Source organism: Elephantulus edwardii, unplaced genomic scaffold, assembly GCF_000299155.1.
Source record: "Elephantulus edwardii isolate Elephantulus edwardi_28Jun2011 unplaced genomic scaffold, EleEdw1.0 scaffold00208, whole genome shotgun sequence".
Lineage (NCBI taxonomy): Eukaryota > Metazoa > Chordata > Mammalia > Macroscelidea > Macroscelididae > Elephantulus > Elephantulus edwardii.
Genome location: NW_006399958.1, coordinates 1,289,502 through 1,308,474, shown reverse-complemented (window position 1 = coordinate 1,308,474; position 18,973 = coordinate 1,289,502). Strand labels below are relative to the sequence as shown.

At 52.0% G+C, this 18,973-nt stretch overlaps 2 protein-coding genes across 2 annotated transcripts in view; one reads left to right on the top strand and one right to left on the bottom strand.

The window, feature by feature from the left end:
* The window catches only part of SHANK1 (SH3 and multiple ankyrin repeat domains 1), an 87,378-nt gene extending 83,621 nt beyond the window's left edge, over positions 1–3,757 (top strand). The window contains exons 25-26 of the mRNA XM_006897346.1: positions 5–276; positions 3,043–3,757. Of these exons, the coding sequence (XP_006897408.1) occupies positions 5–276; positions 3,043–3,757 (987 nt within the window). The remainder of the gene's footprint in view (positions 1–4; positions 277–3,042) is intronic.
* Positions 3,758–6,556: 2,799 nt separating this feature from the next.
* Positions 6,557–18,973, bottom strand: part of LOC102861121 (chromosome unknown open reading frame, human C19orf81) — an 18,817-nt gene continuing 6,400 nt past the window's right edge. The window contains exons 2-5 of the mRNA XM_006897345.1: positions 11,737–11,809; positions 11,506–11,626; positions 7,971–8,110; positions 6,557–6,752 (exon numbers count right to left, since the gene is read on the bottom strand). Of these exons, the coding sequence (XP_006897407.1) occupies positions 6,557–6,752; positions 7,971–8,110; positions 11,506–11,626; positions 11,737–11,809 (530 nt within the window). The remainder of the gene's footprint in view (positions 6,753–7,970; positions 8,111–11,505; positions 11,627–11,736; positions 11,810–18,973) is intronic.

The following is an 18,973-nucleotide window of genomic DNA, read 5'->3' as shown; positions in this document are numbered from 1 at the left end:
GCTGCCTCGGAAGCTGCTGCCCTGGGAAGAGGGGCCGGGGCCGCCGCCGCCACCCCTGCCCGGGCCCCTGGCCGCGCCCCAAGCCTCCGCCTTGGCGACCGTCAAAGCCAGCATCATCAGCGAACTCAGCTCCAAGCTCCAGCAGTTTGGGGGCGGCTCCGCGGCGGCCGGCGGGGCCCTGCCCTGGGCGCGGGGAGGCAGCGCGGGCAGCACGGACAGCCACCGCGGGGGAGCCGGCTATGTGCCTGAGAGGACCTCGTCTCTGCAGCGCCAGAGGTGAGCGGGCAGGGGCCGCCTGGCACTGCGCAAACGCGGGGGGCAGGGAACCCACCTGTCTCGGCCTCCTTTTGGGCTCTGGGTTCTGGCAGAAAGGAAACAGAAAAACCCCAGTGGACTAGTCTGTGGGGGAGCCCTGGTGTCGCGCTAAAAGTCCCCCAGCTGCCAATCTAAAGGTTAGAGGTTCGAACCCAGCAGCCGCTCCTAGGGAGACAGACGTGGAAGCTCGCTGTCATAAATGCTTTGTCCATTGGTACGTGTCCGAACCGACTCCTAGCTGACCCTCCGGCAGATTTTTCAAGGGCTGTAAAATGCACAGCAGGAGATGGCCCAGCGTTCTCTCAAAGAGCTATTTGTGGATTCGAACCGCCAGCCTTTGGGATGGCAGCTCCACAGGTTGCCCACAAGAGGTCCCTTTATAGGGCCTTTCAGCCTTGGCAAAGGTGCGGGCCCAGCTCGGTTCAGCTCTGCAGACTTGAGCCAGTGTGGACTCAGAGGAGGTGGGCCTGGTTTTGATCGTCTCCGTAGCTTATGGGGGGGCCCCGCCTCCTGTCAACATGACAGCCCGTGATTGGACAGAGAGGGCTGTGCACCAAGGAGATTGGAGAGAAACTTGCTGGTGACTGTTTTCCTGAGTTTGCTTCCTGGTGACGTCTGTCTGGCAGCGCTTAGAAGCAGCCAGGTTCTTGAGTTCGCTCTGGTTGGAGATGTGACTCTCTGGGGGAACACGACCGACCTGGGTGCCTGAGGATAGGTTCCTGTCTCCGCTTTGCACTTCCTCCCCCGGAGGCCTCAGAGAGCGCGGACCTCATCTCTCTGCAGAAAGGAGACAGCGCAGTAGAATATGCTTTGTCAGGAAATAAAGATGCACCCTCGGTAGAACGTGAGACGCAGACGCTTACAAACCTCCCGCCAAAAGCACAGACGTGGAGATATGGGGAAATTCTGAAAGAGAACTTAAAACTTCCCCCTGCGCATGGCTGGGACAGCCCCAGAGAAGGCTCCCGGCCCATTCAAGATCTATTATTATTATTATTATTATTATTATTATTATTATTATTATTATTATTATTATTATTATTATTTAGGGGGCGCAAAGTAGAGTCTTATTCTTGACTCAGACATCTAGAAAAACACCCCTTGCCCATCTGCAGAGCTCACCCTAGTTCTGGTTTGGGGTTTAATATCCACGGTTGATGTTAGAACAGAGTTTTATCTAGCTCTGGAGACCTAATGCCATTCGCTGGTTATTCGTAAGCGTCTTTGATAGAGGAAGAGAGTCAAATTCATTGCTGAATAGTCAGGATCAGCTCATAGCTGAGACTCCAGCAGGTTTCTGGGAGGCTGTAAATCACACAGGAGGAGATTGTCCATCTGTCTCCCGCAGAGCCGACTGGTAGATTCGAACCAGCGCTGCTCAGAAGAAAAGATGGGAGAGGTGTGTGAGGTGAAGGGGACCTTATAGCAGTGGGCAAACCCCCTGCTGTCACAGGACTCACATTCTAGTGGGGGGATGGTGGTGAATAGAAAGACAAGGAGGTGTATGAGGTAGGGAACCCCCCTGCTGTCACAGGACTCTTATTCTAGTGGGGGGATGGTGGTTAATAGAAAGACAAGGAGGTGTATGAGGTAGGGAACCCCCCTACTGTCACAGGACTCTCATTCTAGTGGTGGGGAAATGATGGTGAATGGAAAGACAAGGAGGTGTATGAGGTGGGCAACCCACCTGCTGTCACAGGACTCTTATTCTAGTGGGGGGATGATGGTGGACAGAATGGCAGACAATAGATGGAATCTGATGTATCAATTCCAGGAAAAATAAAAATACAATAGTAGGGCGGTTTGGAAAGATCAAATAATGGGGCAGGTGGCGCAGAGACCAGAGGAGGGGCGGGAGTGAGCCATGGTGGCCTCCCTGGAGGAACAGTGGTGAAGGCAGAGGGAAACGCCCTTGCAAAGGCCCTGAGGTGGGCCTGCGCAGGCTTGAGCAAGCTAAAGGGATGAGGGGAACTCTTTATCCCCTTGTTTCTTCTCTCTTTTCATCTCCCTCTCCTCATTTCTCTCTCTCTGTGTCCCCTTATCCCCCTTTCCATCCCTCCCTCCTGGATGCTCACCCCTCTTTTATTTCTTTATTTTTCTTTCCCTCCCCCACCCCCACCCCCGTTCCTCCCTCACTGTCTCCCTGCCTTGCACTCTGCTGTGACTGGTCATAATCCAACAGGCAGCTTAGAGTAGTGGTTAAGAGCTCAGACTTCGGTGCCATCTAACCGGCTCTGCCACTTCCTGGCTGTGTGTCCTTAGGCAAGTGCCTAAGCCTCTCTGTGCTGACCATCCAAAGTAGTCAGCACGGGGCTGCCCACGGGGGCGGGTTGGGGAGCTGGGGAGGGGCTGTTCAATTGAGGCTCCGTACATAAAACCCTCAGAACACTGCCTGGCACACGTGAGCGTCAGTAAGTGGTGGCTGTTATTATTATTATCACTTAATGTCTCTTTTTCTTTCATCTTTCTTGACTGTCACCTTTCCCCTGCTCATCTTTTCTCTCCCTGCATTTCTGTTCTGGTGTCCTCCGTTCCTTCTGGCTCACCTCCCTTCTCCATCTCTCTAACCCCCCATGTCGCTCTCCCTCTCTCCCCTGTCTCTTGACCTCTCTGCCTCTTTCTCACCCTGCCCGCTACCCTGGCCCCCTGCTCCCCACCACCCCCACCCCATCCCTCTCTCTCCCCTCCCTCCCTCCCTCCACCCCTACCCTGCTTGTCACATTCCAGACTTTCTGACGACTCCCAGTCCTCACTCCTCTCCAAACCGGTCAGCAGCCTGTTTCAGAACTGGTCCAAGCCTCCGCTGCCGCCGCTTCCCACCGGAACAGGGGTCCCCCCATCGGCCGCTGCAGCCCAGGGGGCCACTTCGCCCTCGGCTTCCTCCTCAGCGTCCACCCGTCACCTCCAGGGCGTGGAGTTTGAGATGCGGCCCCCCCTGCTCCGCCGGGCCCCCAGCCCCTCACTGCTGCCCGCCTCGGAGCACAAGGTCAGCCCTGCTCCGCGGCCCTCATCCCTGCCCATTCTGCCCTCCGGACCCCTCTACCCGGGCCTTTTTGACATCCGCGGCTCCCCTACCGGAGGGGCCGGGGGTTCCGCAGACCCCTTCGCCCCCGTCTTCGTGCCGCCCCATCCGGGGATATCTGGGGGTCTCGGAGGGGCCTTGTCGGGGGCCTCCCGCTCCCTCTCACCGACCCGTCTGCTCTCGCTGCCCCCGGACAAGCCGTTTGGAGCTAAGCCCCTGGGCTTCTGGACCAAGTTCGACGTGGCTGACTGGCTGGAATGGCTGGGCCTGGCTGAGCACCGAGCCCAGTTCCTGGACCATGAGATCGACGGCTCGCACCTGCCCGCCTTGACCAAGGAGGACTACGTGGACTTGGGCGTCACCAGGGTGGGCCACCGAATGAACATTGACCGGGCGCTTAAGTTCTTCCTGGAGAGGTGATGGCTGGCCTGGGCGGACCAGCCCGTCCACTTGAACCCTGCTGGCCTCTTGACCTCTGACCCCCTGACTGTCATACTCCCCACCGCCCTGGGGCCAGGGACTCTGCTGAAAACTGCGCGCCCGGCCCCAGTCCTCTCCCCAGGCCGGAGGTCACCAGGTGGCCCGTCCGGCTGGACATTTTTCACCTCGTAGGAGGGGGCAGCTGACACATGATCACGTGCGTGCGTGTGTGTGAAGCGGGGAGTGGAGGGGGGGGGAACCGGAGGTGTTCACCGAGGGAAGACTGAGGAGGAGGGGAAAGGTTGACTTTGTGGGGGGGGACACAGACAGAGCCATAGAGGGTCAACCCTACGCCTGATGGGATGGGGGCCATCCCCCAAGCCCCAGGAGAAGGGGGTGCTCTCAGATTCCACCACCTGCCGCCCCTCGAACCACCTTTCCCACCCTCCCCAGACGCCCCCCCAGCTTTCCCCCTTGTCCCTCTCCCCAGCACACACAGCTTCCCCCTCCCACCCCGCCTCTTGCACGCCCCGCCCCTCTGCACGCCTGCCCGCTCCTCTCCTCTGCTCCCCTCCCTCCTGGGCTGCAATTTTGCACAAATCTGCCCTCTCTCGCTCTGTTGCACACGCCCGCCTTCACCTCCGCCTCTCCGAGCCCCCCCCCCGCCGCTGTCAGACGCGCTTTCCTCTCACACACACGCTGCACACCTCTCTCTCACTCTGTCTGTCCTCTGCTCTCTGCTGTCTCTTCCACTCTCGTCCCATGAGCCAGCCCCCTCCCCTGCCCCCCCCGCACACCCCACTTCTTGAACTCTCTAGACCCTTGCTGCAGACACAGTTGGGACACCCCTTCCCCTCACTCGCTCATGGGCTCCGTGCTCACACATCTGTCTTCCCTGGCGTCCTCCTCTGTTGTCCAGCCCCTTGCACACAACCTATTGTGTGCGGCGCTCTTTCTCACCGCCTCGTCCTCTCACTCACACTCTCGCTCTCCCCTTCTTACCTGGCAACACCCGCAATTCTTACTCTCACCCCGCCTCTCCCTCTCACAGCCACGCCCAGCATCTCCCCCCCCCCCTTGCACTCTGCACTCTCGCCTTTCGCTCCCACCTCTTGCACACCTGCCTTTCTGGGGCGATTTCTCTCTCAGTCCTCCTTCTAACCGCCAGCGCTCACTCGGTTGCACTCATCTCCCACCCCCAGGGGCTCTATTCCTCTTCGTGCTGTCCTCTTTTACAGGCCCTCTCGCTCACACCCTTCCAGCACACACTCTCCCTCGCAGCCTTTTGCGTTCATACACACTGTGACTTTGGCTTCATGCTTGGCCCGCACTCGCCGCGGGTCTTCTCTCTCTTTGGAGAACACCTCCTGGCTCTCCATCACCTCTGTCCGATTGCACACTCGTCTCACACTCTCCTGGGCAGAGCCAGCGTTCGTTCCCCTTCACCCCTTGGAAAAGGACAAGTCCTTGAAGTATCTCTCTCCTCTCATCCCCCTCAGTCCCTCAGTCGCTGCCGTCCTCCCTCCTTGTACTCTCTGAGAGAAGACCCTATGCATACCTGCTTCCTGCAATCCATCCTTCTTCCTCACACCGTCTCATTCCCCTCTCACTCGACAGGGTCCTTCCTGGGTCACCTGTCCATCCATTCTGCACGAACTTCCTCCCTTCTCTTAACCTTTCTCTCTCTCCAGGAGACACCCCCTCTCTTTCCCCTCCAGCATGGCTCCTCTCCCGCACGCCCCCCTCCCCTTAATCCTGGGGCTTGGGAATTTAAAGCCACCCCTCCCCCCTGGGAAGCCCCCTCCCCTGCCGTGGGTAAAGGGGGGAGGGCCTTGCCCTCAGGTTCCCCCAAGTTCAGCTGCCAAAGAAGGAAGCTCCCCCTCCTTCCCCCAAACCCATCCCCCCTCGGCTGCCCCCTACCCCCCCGAGGGGGGCGCTCCGTCCAAGGGTGGGGGCCCTTGCTGCCCCCTCCCCTCACCACGTCAGGGATCTGCGGGGTACCTTGTGGGAGGGTCGTGGGAGGGGGGAGGGTGGCGAACAGGGGGCAGAGGTCGTGCTGGGCCCCTACCTGCCCCCTCCCCCCGTGTTGGTCGCCCCCGTCCGGAGGGGGCCTGCGCGGTACCTGTCTATCAAGGGCTTGTTCATTCTGGATGGGTGCCGCGGGGGTGGGGGAGGGTGTAGGGGGTGGGGGGGGGGGAGGAGAAGAGGTAAGGGGGGTGGGGGGAGGGAGGGACTGGATGGGGGCAAAGAGGAGAGACACAGCAAAAAAAAAAAAATAGGAACAATAACAAAAGAAGACTATTTAAAAAGAAAAAAAGCAAAACAAAAAAACCCCAAACCTAGAACACACACACACACACAAATATCCAGAAAACAAAAAAAAAAACCCAACCCTGAAATAAAAGCCCGAAAATTGTCTTCCAAGGGGGGCGGGAGAGGGAAGAAGAGGGAGGCCGGTCAGGTTGTCTAGTCAGACAAGAGTGGTCACTCGTGCAAGGCCCCCGGCGCCCGGGCCTTCCCTCTCGGGCCTCAGTTTACCCCTCACGGGACGGGGACCCAGGCATCCATTGCAGGGACTAAGGGAAGATTAAGGGAGGCGGGATTACAATATGGGGGTTCGTCCCTACCTCCCATTACCTCCCTCCCCGTGACTCCCCACCAAGATTTTGCAGAGAGAAATGGCTTTTGTACCAGGTCATTCTTTATAATTAAACTCACAGTATCCACCCCCTCGAGCCGGCCCCGCCTCCTTCCTGGGGAGGCCTCGCCCCCTTCATTTGACTGGCGGGCGGGGCGGGGTCAATCTTCCTCGGTCGGCTCCGCCCCCAGGGCCTCGAGCATGCGCCGTCGGGCCATAGAGCGGCGCAGGTGCAGGCGGTAGTCGCCCAGCTGCAGCTCGTCATGGCGCACGAGCTGGTGCGCGAGCCCGCGGGGACTGATGCCCGAGCGCAGCAGGCGTGAGCGAGTCTGGAAGTCCGTGACCGTGATGAGCCACCTGCAGGGAGGGGAGGGGCGACTTGCTGGTCTCATTTGATTTACACACGGCCATCCACCCTGTTCCTCCCTCCTCAAATCGTTCTGCGACCCTGACTTCTCCCCCAGGTCCTCTCGTGCCCTCGCCCAGTTCCCCTCATTCAGCCAGACAACCAGGGCCCATTCTTATTTTAATCCCTCCTGGCCACGACCCCACCCAAAGTCCGGTCCCACTGTGTGGTCAGTCTGGGCCCCATCCCTTCAAAACTGTCACTCCGGGGTCCGATGGCCCCTCATCTGGGTCTTCTTGCTCATCAGTGTCCCTCTCTAGGCCACTCATAGTCTGGTTTCTTCCATAATCCCACCCTGTCCTTTTATTGCATTCTTTCTCAGTCCCACCTCCTTATTGATCTCGATAAGTCCGCTCACATCTACCAGTTTACTCTCACCATGTTTCCATTCAGTTGCACACACACCCCCCCCCGCTGTGCTTAGTCCAGGCTTCGCCTCTTCTGTCACTGCCCTCCAGGTCTCCCCGTCTCAATTTCACCCACCCCTCCCCTCCATCATCCCACTAAAGCCCACAATTCACTGCCTTTAAGGGCCTCACTACCCGCTCCGCCCCTCCTGGTCCTCGGACCCGCCCTTCCTGGTTCTCTGCTCCACGCCTCCTGGTTCTAGGCCCCGCCCTTCCTGTTTCTTGGCTCTACCCCTCCCGGTCTTTCTGCTCCGCCCCTCCTAGTTTTTGGCTCCGCCCCTCCTGGTTCTAGGGCCCGCCCCTTCTGGTTATCAGCTCCACCCCCTAGGGAGCGCATTCCTAGCTTCTCCTCTTCACTAAGGTCATCACCACCTCTCTCCTCCCAGTAACCTCAAGCCCCGCCCTCTCACTAAGGTCATGTTCAGAGGTCATTGTCCCATCCCACCATTACCTTCAGGCCACGCCCCCTCATGGAATCTAGTCACGCCCGTTCCCAGCATCTAGCTCCACCCACTCAACGAGTTCACTCCAGGCCCGCCTCCTTGCTTCTGCTGCCCAGCGCCCCTTCTCGGGTCTGGCTCCGCCCCTCTATCCATTCCTAGCCCCGCCCACTCTCAAACTAGCCGATCTCTCAGCCGCTTCTAGCCCCGCCCCTTGCCTAGCTCATTCAGGCCCCACCCCTTGCCCTCTCTCCAAGCCTCCTCGTGAGTTCACTGTTCATTCATTCATTCCGGGCCCTGCCCCCACCGGGGACAGGCTCACCGGTTTCGGAGCCCAGCAGTCCCACAGATGACATTCATGTTCTCAAAGCGGATACTGCTGACGCGCCCGCTCTCCATGATGCCGGGTATCTCAGCCTCCAGTGCTTCCAGCACCTCCAGGTGGGTAAAGTCCTCTTCTGGCTGGGAGTCAAGAAAGTCATCGGGCCCCGTGATGCCCCGGTTCCATCTGGCTTCCAGTATCCCCACCCTAGACCCCCACCTGAAGGTGCGAGAACCCCAAGGTGCTCTAGGTAGGAAACATCTGCTTCCATTCTAGGTGCTTCTCCAAAACAGTCCATTTTCACCGAGCCCATTGGCCAAAAGTCAAACTCGAAGTGGTTAAAATGATTACATTTACCAATGTCCCTAAAACTTGCCCAGCAACCAAGACTGGGTGTATGCCCTGGAAGTCAGAATTCTGTGAGGTCTTCAGTCAACAACTTTCCCTCTTCCCCATCCCGCTCCATGTTAACAGTTTAGAAATGTCCAGTTTGGATATAGGGAGATCTGGTGGCTTGTTCTGGTTGTTTGTGGGGCACTGTGAAGTCGGAACAGACCCGTAGATGACCCTCCACCGGATTTTCAGACGCAGTAGATTGCAGGGGAGGAGACTGTCCATCTTCCTTATGCAGAACAGCTCATGGATTTGAACCCAGTGCCTTCATGTTGGCAGCGCAGCTCCTTACCACTAGGCCACCGCTGTCAATGCAGAGGTATGTGGTTCAAATCCACTAGCTACTCTGTGAGTGGAAGATGGGCAGTCTCGTCCCCTGTAACATACTGCCTCTGAAAACCTGCTGGAGGGTCAGCTATGAGTGGGTTCTTACTCGACAACACATAACAAGACGTTGGGATATACCAACTAAGGACGCTGTTGTGTGCACGTGAAACTTGGACGATGAGTAAGGAAGACCAGAGAATCATATACTTTGGACGCGTTGTCAGGAAGGACCAGCCACTGGAGAAGGACACGATTCATGGAAAAACAGAGGGTCATCAGAGAACAGGAAGATCATCAATGGAATGGAATGGATTGACACAGTGACTGTAGCCATGGAGAGCTGAGTCTGTGAGGGTGCCACAGGCTAGCTGACTCAAAACCAAGGGCCATCCAACTTCCTGTCAAACTATTTAATTCATTCAGGAAAAGAAAAACAAAAAACAACCCATCCCATACTGGTCATCATCAGCCACATTTTCAGCACAGGATCAGGACGCTGAAGGTAACAGACCATTGCCATCGCATGTAAAAAAAAAAAGTTCTTTTTAAAGTTCATGATTCATTAAACAGTGCCTTCATAGCATAGTGTGTTATGAATGGGCCGCTAACAGAAGGTCAACAGTTTGAACCCACCAGTCGCTCTGTCAGAGGACGGCGAGGCAGTCTTCTCCCATGAGGATTTACAACCTCAGAAGCCTGAATGAGGATATATCTGGGAGCCCGAATTGAAAGAGGGCAGTAGGTTTGGGTTGGTATCATTTTTTAAAACTATAATCGCACAGAAGACTAAAAATAAAATGGCAGAGGAACTAAAAATGAAATCAAGGCAAGCCGTGGGTGGGAGGGGAAGAGGAGGAGGAGGAGGTCCCCTTTGCAAAGCCACAAAGAAGAGTGATGGGGTGGAGGCTGGTCTATTAAAAAAACAGCATTCCTTGTGCTGGTAAAGCCTGGCTAATTAGCTAGGAGCCTAGCGCTGAGGCTGGTCCCGCTGAGCCCTGCTCCTGGAGTCCCCTGCTGTATCAGAGTAGAACTGCATCCCACAGGGCGTTTAATAGTTTATTCTGAGATGGGAATCACCACGCCTTTCTTCCACAGCACTTCTAGGTGACCTTGAACCTCAACCTTTCTGCACCGTAGAGTTGGAACCCACCCACAGCTGACCCTCCAGTGGGTTTTCAGAAGCAGTTAATGGCACAGGAGGAGATTGGCTGGTCTTCTCCTGCAAAGCGGCTGTTGGCCTTGAACTGTGTGCCTTTGGGATTGCAGTGTAGCTTCTTGTGACTCTATAGGGTGTTTTGAAAGGAGCCAACTGCCACGTATTTCTCCCGGGGAGCACCTGGTGGGTTCAAATCTGTGGCCTTTCTGTTAGCAGGTGAGCGCTTTAACTACTGTGACAGCAGCACAAGCTAAGTGCTCTTTATTTTGTGTTTTATTTTTGTTTTTAATTTTTATTTTATTTTATTATTTTTGTGTCTGTACCGTCAAATTGGATCTGACTGGTACAGGAGGAGATTGGCCCTCCTTCTCCAGCAGAGCGTCTGGTGGATTTGAACCGCATACCTCTGGGATTGCAGTGCAGTTTCTTGCCACTAGGCCACCAGAGCTCCCTCTAAGTGCTCTTTAAACCCTCCTTGTTCATTAAGTTATTCTGTCCACCCTCAAAGGAGAGATCCAGGATCTGTCTCTGCCTGAGGGTAGCTATCATCAAAGTTTGTTGACTGATAAAAAGAAACCTTTTTTTTAAAAAAAAAAAGTGAAGTTTTGTGATATTTGTAAGCACAAAATTCCATGGTAGATTAGCAGAACAATGTCTGTCCTGTCTCCTCTCTCTGTCCTCCCTGCCCCTCTATTCCATTCTCTGCCCTTTGTCTGACAGCCCCCAGCTCAAGGCCAGAACTCAATCCAACCCACTGCCTGCTCCTCCAGTTGATGCATAACGACCCTCCGTTGGTTTTTTGTGGCTGGAAATCTTTATTGGAGATTTCCTATCTTTTTCCTCTGGAGTCACTAATGGATTCGAACTGCTGACCTTTTAGTTAGCAGCACAAGACATAACATGCTATGCCACTGAGAGTGCCTCCCCCTTGAAGTTAAGGAGTGATAAACATGACAACTTCCCCTTTGACAAATTCACAATCAATTTCCAACCAGCCATCCCTGTGCCAAGGAACTCAACAACACCCTAACAGAAAGGTTACCAGTTCAAATCCACCAGTGCCACAAAGTTGACGGCCACTCATATTGAGTTTGTTGTTGTTGTGTGGCCTTGAGTCAAGGGACCTTACGACCAACAGATCTGAACCTTGTCCTATCCTGTGCCATCCTCATCATCTCTGACACACTTGAGCCCTTTGCTGCGGTCACCGTGGCAATCCACCTGTTTGAGAGTCTTCCTCTCCTTTGTCGTCCCTCCACCTTTCCAAGCTGATGCCCTTCTCTAAGGAATAACCTCTCCTAGCAATATGCCCAAAGCATATGACATGAAGTTTCCCCATCCTTCGCCTCCAATACTGGGTTTGTGACACTGTAAAATCACACGCCAGGAGGGTGCCTGTCTTTTTTTGCGGGGGGATTCGAACCAGCAAAGAATGCATGGCTGTTGGAGCAGCAGTGCAACGCCCTTACAGACAACACCACCTGAGACGCCATGCGTCTGCTCTGACTCAATGTCAGAGGGTTGATTTGGGCCCCACACAGGCGCGCAGCAGAGTTGGGATAGTCACATGGGCTGCCCAGCTCTGCACGTGCCCACATGCCCCCTTATCCCCCTGCGCCCACTCAGGCCGCACCCCCCAGGAGGTCCCAGCGCCCTCACCAAGGTCTCCATGCAGAGGCATAGTGGCTGGGCGGTAGGTGGTGTGGCGAACTTCCGGATGGACGGGAGCTCTCGGTCCAGGGCTTTATATTCTGCAATGACCTGTCGCAGGTACTGCTTCCTGGAGCAAAAGCCAGTGGGCAGGGGCCCTCCGAGGTCAGGGGCCTCACTTGGTGCTCAGCAGTGGGAAAGAGGGGAGGGGTTTAGGTCTTGGGGCTGGAGGCTACTCACGAGGATTTGGTGGGTCTGCTCAGGCTGTGGGACTCTGTGTCCTCCGAAGTTTCGGGGTCCAGAAGGAGGGCTCCTGGAGACAGAGAACTCTGAATCAGTGCGCTGAGCATTTGATGGATCCAAACAAAATCGCACAAACTCGAGAATCATGTTTCAGTACAACACAGCCCCACTGTGGTCCAAACCGCAGAAAACGACCAGACACTACCAATTTTTAATGGTAATGCTCCCCCCACCCCCATCCCTCACCGGTGATGTAATCTGTATGGAAAGGAGCTCTGGTCATACCTTGGTTAAAAGCATTTGGCTACTCACCAAAAGGTTGGCTGTTCGAAACCACACAGTAGCTCCGTGAGAAAAAAAAGCCCCGGTGAATCGCAAGAACATGGAGACAGCCCAGAAGTCCAACCACAGTTGAACGGATTGAGAAACTATGGTACATTCACATAATGGAATACTACGCAGCACACAAGAGCAATGATTTTGCAAATTACTACCTAACTTGGAAGGGACTGGAGAGCATTATGCTGCGTGAACTAACTCAGTCCCATAAGGACAAATACTGTATAAGACCGTAATTGTAGAATGAGTATGAGGATCCAAGGGGGGGGGAAGGGTGGAAATAGAGGGGTGAGGATGTTCAGTGGGAAAGGATTAATTATGGGGTCGCACAATTTGATGGGTGAGGGGGTGAGGGAAAAGGGAAGGATCTGCATTAAAAAAACAAAGTATTCAAATTTTGTAAATAAACTAGTATAAAAAAGGGGGGGCTGGCAGTATGTTCTAGTAAGCGTTGTCGGTTTTGTTGTTAGGTGTCAGAGGCTCGATGCTAACTGATAACAAATCCACAGCAAACTTGATCAGAATGAACCCTGCCCCATCCTGCCCCTACCCCCACCATCTCTACTTAAGGTCAAGGCCGTCAGCTTTACAGAAACTGCCACATCTCCTTCTCGTGGAACCACTGGTGGGTGCAAACTACCCACCTTCTGGTCAACAGCTGAACGCTTTAACCAAGCAGCCCTAGAATTCCTTTCCATAAAGATAACAACCCAAGCAATTTCATATGGAGCAGTTCTCCTCCAGAACGCACACATTAACCATTAGTTGGAGACTTGAAAGCAGAGGGTCTCATTATACAACCAAGCGGGTAGTGGGGGTTTAGTAGGAGAATTCTCACCTTCTATGCAAGAGGCATGGTGGCCTAGTATGTAAGGAGTTGCACTGCCAACCCAAAGGCTGGCAGTTCAAATCCACCAGCTTCCCTTTGGGAGGAAAGTGGACAATCATGTTCTGTGCCTATGGTAGGGGCAGCCATCGGTCAGTTCTGACGTACACACTGTCTCACACACACACAAGCCCTAGGTTGATATGTCCAATTCCCAACCAAGGCACCTCATAATAGATATTCTCTGTGTGTCATCATTAAAGCCTTGCCTGTTGCTATGCTGTTGAGCTTCCAGACTAAGGCAGACTTGGTGACCTACTTAGCCAGTCTGTAAATCAGGTGAGAGGAGACTGCCCATCCTCCTCTTGCAGGGCTTCGGGTGGATTTAAACTTGCAGAGAGGTTCACCTTTTGGGCTAGACCCACAGCTCCCTGTGGGCCACACCTCCTTGGAGAGCCTATATGCAGATCTACTCTGGCCTCCAGGGTCACTAATAACATGAGCTTTACTTTTGAGCACTCTGTTCTTTTGATCGTGTGGCTGATTGTTCTACCAGAATGTTTACTTCTCTGCTTGCTGAAACTGAGGAGAACCTGGAGTGCTTGCTGCAGAAGGTCAAGGACTGCAGCCTTCAATCAATATGGGTTGAAGCTCAACAACAAGAAAATAAAGATTCTCACTACCGGAAGGATTGGCAGCATCATGAAAGATGGTGAAGAGATTGAGATTATTCACAGCTTTAGTTTTCTTGGCTCCACAATCAACACTCTTGGCACCAGCAGCCAAGAAATTAAAGGACGTATTGCAATGGGAAAGTCTGCTGTCAGAGACTTCTCCAAAATACTGAAGAGCAACGATGTCAGTCTGGAGACGAAGGTGTGCCTGATACAGGCCATGGTCTTTGCAGTCACTTGCTATGCATCAGAAATCTGGACAATAACTAGGGAGGATAGAAGGAGAATTGATGCCTTTGAGTTGTGATTTTGGAGAAGAGTGTTGAATATACCATGGACTGCTAAGAGAACGAATAGCCTCATCCTAGAGATGGTTAAACCAAGCTACTCCTTGGAGGCAAGGATTCTCAAGCTTCATCTGAAATACTTTGGACATGTTGCAAGGAGGGACCAGTCCTTGGAGAAGGACGTCATTCTTGGGAGGGTGGAGGGACAGTGCAGGAGAGGAAGACCCTATATGAGAAGGATTGATTCAGTGACTGGGGTAATGGGGGTAGGCGTGCCAGAGACAATAAATTTGACACAGGATAGAACAGGGTTTAGGACTGTTGTACATAGGATCGCTATAAGTCACAGGCGGCTCGATGGCACATAACAACAGCAACAGCACGGTGCCCCTGGAGTGATGCTTATTATCAAGCTGTAACCTGTACAGAAGCTGACTGCCTCATCTTTCTCCCACAGAGCAGCTGAGGGGTTCAAAACACCCATCTTTTCATCAGCAACTGAGTGCTTTAGGCCCTGTGCCACAAGGCCTCCTTTACAAGGTCCCACTACTCACAAGCTAGTGGACATCATTTGTGAGGACCATGTTCCTTTAAAAACAAAACAGAGAAATCAGCAATATACATTTTAAACCAAATAGTTAACAATGACTTTCAAACAAAGACAAGGAGGTAAATGGTCAGGGAAACTAGATTAATGGAAACAGAACAATCAGAATAGAAAATATGAGAACATGCAGGCATTGTGAAGAATGTAACCAGTATCATTGAACAGCTTGTGTAGAAACTGTTGGACAGGGACCAAAGATGCTCTGCAAACTTTTACTGAACCAGCAATAAGAGCAAAATTCAACAGGGCAGCAAACAACAAATACTGGAGAAATTGTGGAGAGATTGGAACCCTTATTCACTGCTGGTGGGAAAGGAAAGTGTACAACAGTCTGGCACTTTCTCAAAAAGTTGGAAATAGAAATACCATTTCACCCAGGAATTCTACTACTGGGAATGTACCTTAAAGAAACCAGAGTCATGACTCAAACAGATGCATAAACACCCATGTTTAATGCTGTGTTACTCACAATAGCAAAGAGATGGAAGCAACCCAAGTGCCCATCAACAAATGAATGGATGGAAAAATTATGGTACATATGTTGTTGTTGTTGTTAAGTGCCATCGAGTCGGAGGTGACTCCTCGCGACCCTGTGAATGAAAGTCCTGGACACTTGTATCCTTTCATCCTTTCTCCAGGTTTACAGGGTTTCCAGAAGCAAGCTATTGTGGTACATATACATAATGGAATATTATGCAGCACTGAAAAACAAGGAACTTATAAAACATTGCAATTGTACATTGTACAGGAGCCTGGAAGACATCATCTGAGTGAAATGTCTCAGTCACAAAAGGACAGATATTTCCTAAACACCATTATTATAAAACAGGACTGGCACTGGAGTTTGGGGGGTGGGGAGTATGGGGAAAGATTGGATAGATCATGAACACTGCATTGAAACAGATGAGGAGATGAACTGTCTGAAAGGAATATATGATTAGATATTTTATGTATGATAACAGCCTGGAACAAGACAGCATTACAAAGTGGACTGGAGTGGGGGGGGGGGGAGAAGAGAATAAGAGGAAGGAAAGGTAAGGCAATGGGTAAATGAAAGGCCAACCTTTCTGTAAGCTCTTGTTAAAAACATAAAGTGTTGAAAAGGAAAAAAAAACCCCAAAACCCTTCACTGAAAACCTGGTAGCATTTCCGTTAGGATTAGGCTGTAGTTTGAGTCAAACTCTTTTGAGTATAAAAAAAAAAATTAAACAGGCGAGCTCTGGTGGCCTAGCGGCAAGAAGCTGCACGTCAGTCCCAGTGGTGCATGGTTCGAATCCACTAGATGCTCTGCTGGAGAAGGAGGGACAATCTCCTCCTGTACCAGTCGGATCTGATTTGACAGCACACCCAAAAATAATAAAATATTTTTTAAAAAAAAGATTAAACAGGGAAGCTCAGAAAGGAACCCAACTACCACTCAGAACGAATACCCAGGAGTGGAGCACAACTCTAGACTCAGGGACCTTGCACTAAGAAACTCCTAGACCCAGGGAAAGACTGATATTAAGATATATGGAAATTTCTGAGGAAGGCTGAGTCCATGGGTGTTGAAAGGAGATAAGGGACTTCCTCCAGAGCCAGCAGACAGAGAAAGCTTTTTTTCCTAGAACAAGTGGCCTGAATTCAGCCTTCTAGCCTCCTGTTGTGGCAGGGGGTGGGGGTGGGAATGTGTATGTTAAAGTATTTCTCTTATAGAGCACTAGATAACTCTCTCTCTCTCTCTCTCTCACACACACACACACACACACACACACACACACACACACACTCCATTGCCATTGGACCAGTTCTGACTCACAATGAATGTCCTTTAATCCTTAAAGGACAGAGTAGAACTGCTATACAGTTTCCAAGATTGTCATCTTTATAGGAACAGACTGCTATGTCCTTCTCCCACATAGCATCTGGGGGTTCAAACCCCCGACCCTTTAGTTAACACTGAGTGCCTAGCTCCAACACTACCAGGGCTCAAGTAACATGCAAATGAAAAGAATGTTCCCAGGATAATGTACATTAAGTGACTCAAAAAGTGACTGTAGACTCTAGAGTTTGCATCTCAAGTTTGGAATTTAAACCTCCTAAACGAGTTCTGGATTCTGGTGTCACTCTGGAGACTAAGATGCGTCTGATACAGGCTATGCCTTTGCAATCACTTGTTATGCGTCAGAGAGTTGGACAATGACTAGGGAGGATAGAAGGAGAATCGATGCCTTTGAGCTGTGGTGCTGGAGAAGTGTTGTTGTTGTTGTTATGTGCCGTCGAGTCGCTTGCAACTCATAGCGACCCTATGTACAACAGCCCTAAACTGTGCTCTATCCTGTGCCAATCTCATTGCCTCTGACACACCCATCCCGATTACCCCAGTCACTGAATCAGTCCACCTCATAGAGGGTCTTCCCCTCCTGTGCTGTCCCTCTACTCTACCCAGCATGATGTCCCTCTCTAAAGACCTGTCTCTCCTTACAACATGTCCAAAGTATGTCAGACGAAGCCCCAGAATCCTTGCCTCCAAGGAGCAGCCTGGGTGCTGGAGAAGAGTATTGAATATACCATGGACTGCTAGGAAAACAAACAGATTCACCCTGGAGAGGGTTAAACCAGGGAAGACCTCTATGAGGTGGATTGATTCAGTGACTGGAGTAATTGGAATGGGAGTGTCAGAGGCAGTGTGATTGGCACAGGATAGAGCCCGGTTTACGGCTGTTGTACATAGGGTCGCTATGAGTCGCAAGCGACTCGACGGCACATAACCACAACAACAATGAACAGATTTTGAAGCTTCGGCTGACATACTTTGGGCAGATTGCAAGGAGGGACTGGTCCTTGGAGAGGGACATCACGTTTGGGAAAGTGGAGGGACAGCACAGGAAGGGAAGACCCTCTATGAGACGGATCAATTCTGTGATCGGGGTGGTAGGAGTGAGTGTGTCAGAGACAGTGGGGTTGGCACAGGATAGAGCAGTGTTTAGGACTCTTGTACATAGGGTCACTATGAGTCACAAGCGACTCAATGGCACATACAACAACAAACGGTCAGAAAAGAAATACAATTTTCTGATAACTAAGACAGCAAATATTTTGTCCTTCTCCAGGGATTGGTCCCTCCTGATAACGTGTCCAACATATGTGAGATGAGGAGCTCTGGTGGGCTAGTGACAAGAAGCTGTGCTGCAATCCCAAAGGTGTGCGGTTCGAATCCACCAGATTCTCCACTGGAGGAGGAGGGGCAATCTCCTCCTGTGCCAGTCGGATCTGATTGGACGGTACACAACTAGAGAGAAAAAAAAAAAAGATGACTCTGTAGAATCCCAAAGTATGTGAGATGTAATCTCTCCATTCTCATGTTTAAAGAGCATTCTGACTATAGTTAAAATGTCCTTTCAGTCACTACAAAGGTGGACATGTGACAGAGTGGAGGTGCGGGAGGGTGGAGAGGGAGCTCGGTCCAAGGGCAATCCTGGAAGACTCATCTGTATGAAGCATCTGTAGGACCTCAGGGACCAAGAGGAGCTTGGCCAAGAAACAAGGTGATGAGGAAAAGTCATGTTCCAGACAAAGGGACAAGCACAGTCAAAGGTCATTCGGCAAAAGAGAACATGGTCAGCTGTGGGAACTTCCCAGAAGTCTCTTCAGCCCCCGTATTAAGGAGGGCTTATTGTACTTGTGGGTTATGAATTATTTGTGAGTTGGTGTGTTTCATGTCTTAATCCTCCCTGTACAAGAGCAAGCTGGGTCATTCCACCCATTAGGCACCACAAGCAAAATGCTTGGGACCCATTAGCTTAATAACAGCCTATGCAAAAGGCGGCAAGCTAATAAACAGACAGTGTTACCGGTGCAAAGAAAGCAACAAGACAGAAATAAACACATCATGATTAGAAGGGCTACAAAACTGGCCAGCTGGTGGACTCGGTTGCGTGCCACATTTCTGGAGCTGTTCAGAAAATCGTGGGCGTCTCTGGGGTGAGGAACATTATGTGTTGGGGCTGCTAACTCGAAAGTTGGCAGTTTGAATCTCCCTGTGGGTTTGAAGGACCGTGATCAGCAAATTCCTCCTGTGTGACTTAAGAGTTGGAGAAACCTGCCTGGAAACGGGGATGGAGGGTGGGGGAGTCAGGTATAAATCAGTTCAGACTTGACAGCAATAAATTTGAGTGATAGAAAAAGAGAGACAGAAAATTTTTCTCAAGGAAATGGTTCACATGCTGACTGTTTTAAAAGTCATCCCTGATACCTGGATGTACAGGGGGAAGAAGGGATTAATCACTGGGTTGCACAGTGTGATGGGTGGGGGAAATGGAAAAGAATTTGTTCAAATTTCTATTAGAGGCGATCTCCGGTGGCCTAGTGGCAAGAAGGTGTACTGCAATCCCAGAGGTGCACGGTTCAAATCCACCAGATGCTCTGCTGGAGAAGGAGGAACAATCTCCTCCTGTACCAGTCAGATCTGATTTGATGGTACATGCACACAAAATTTAAAAAAATCAAATTTCTATTAGAA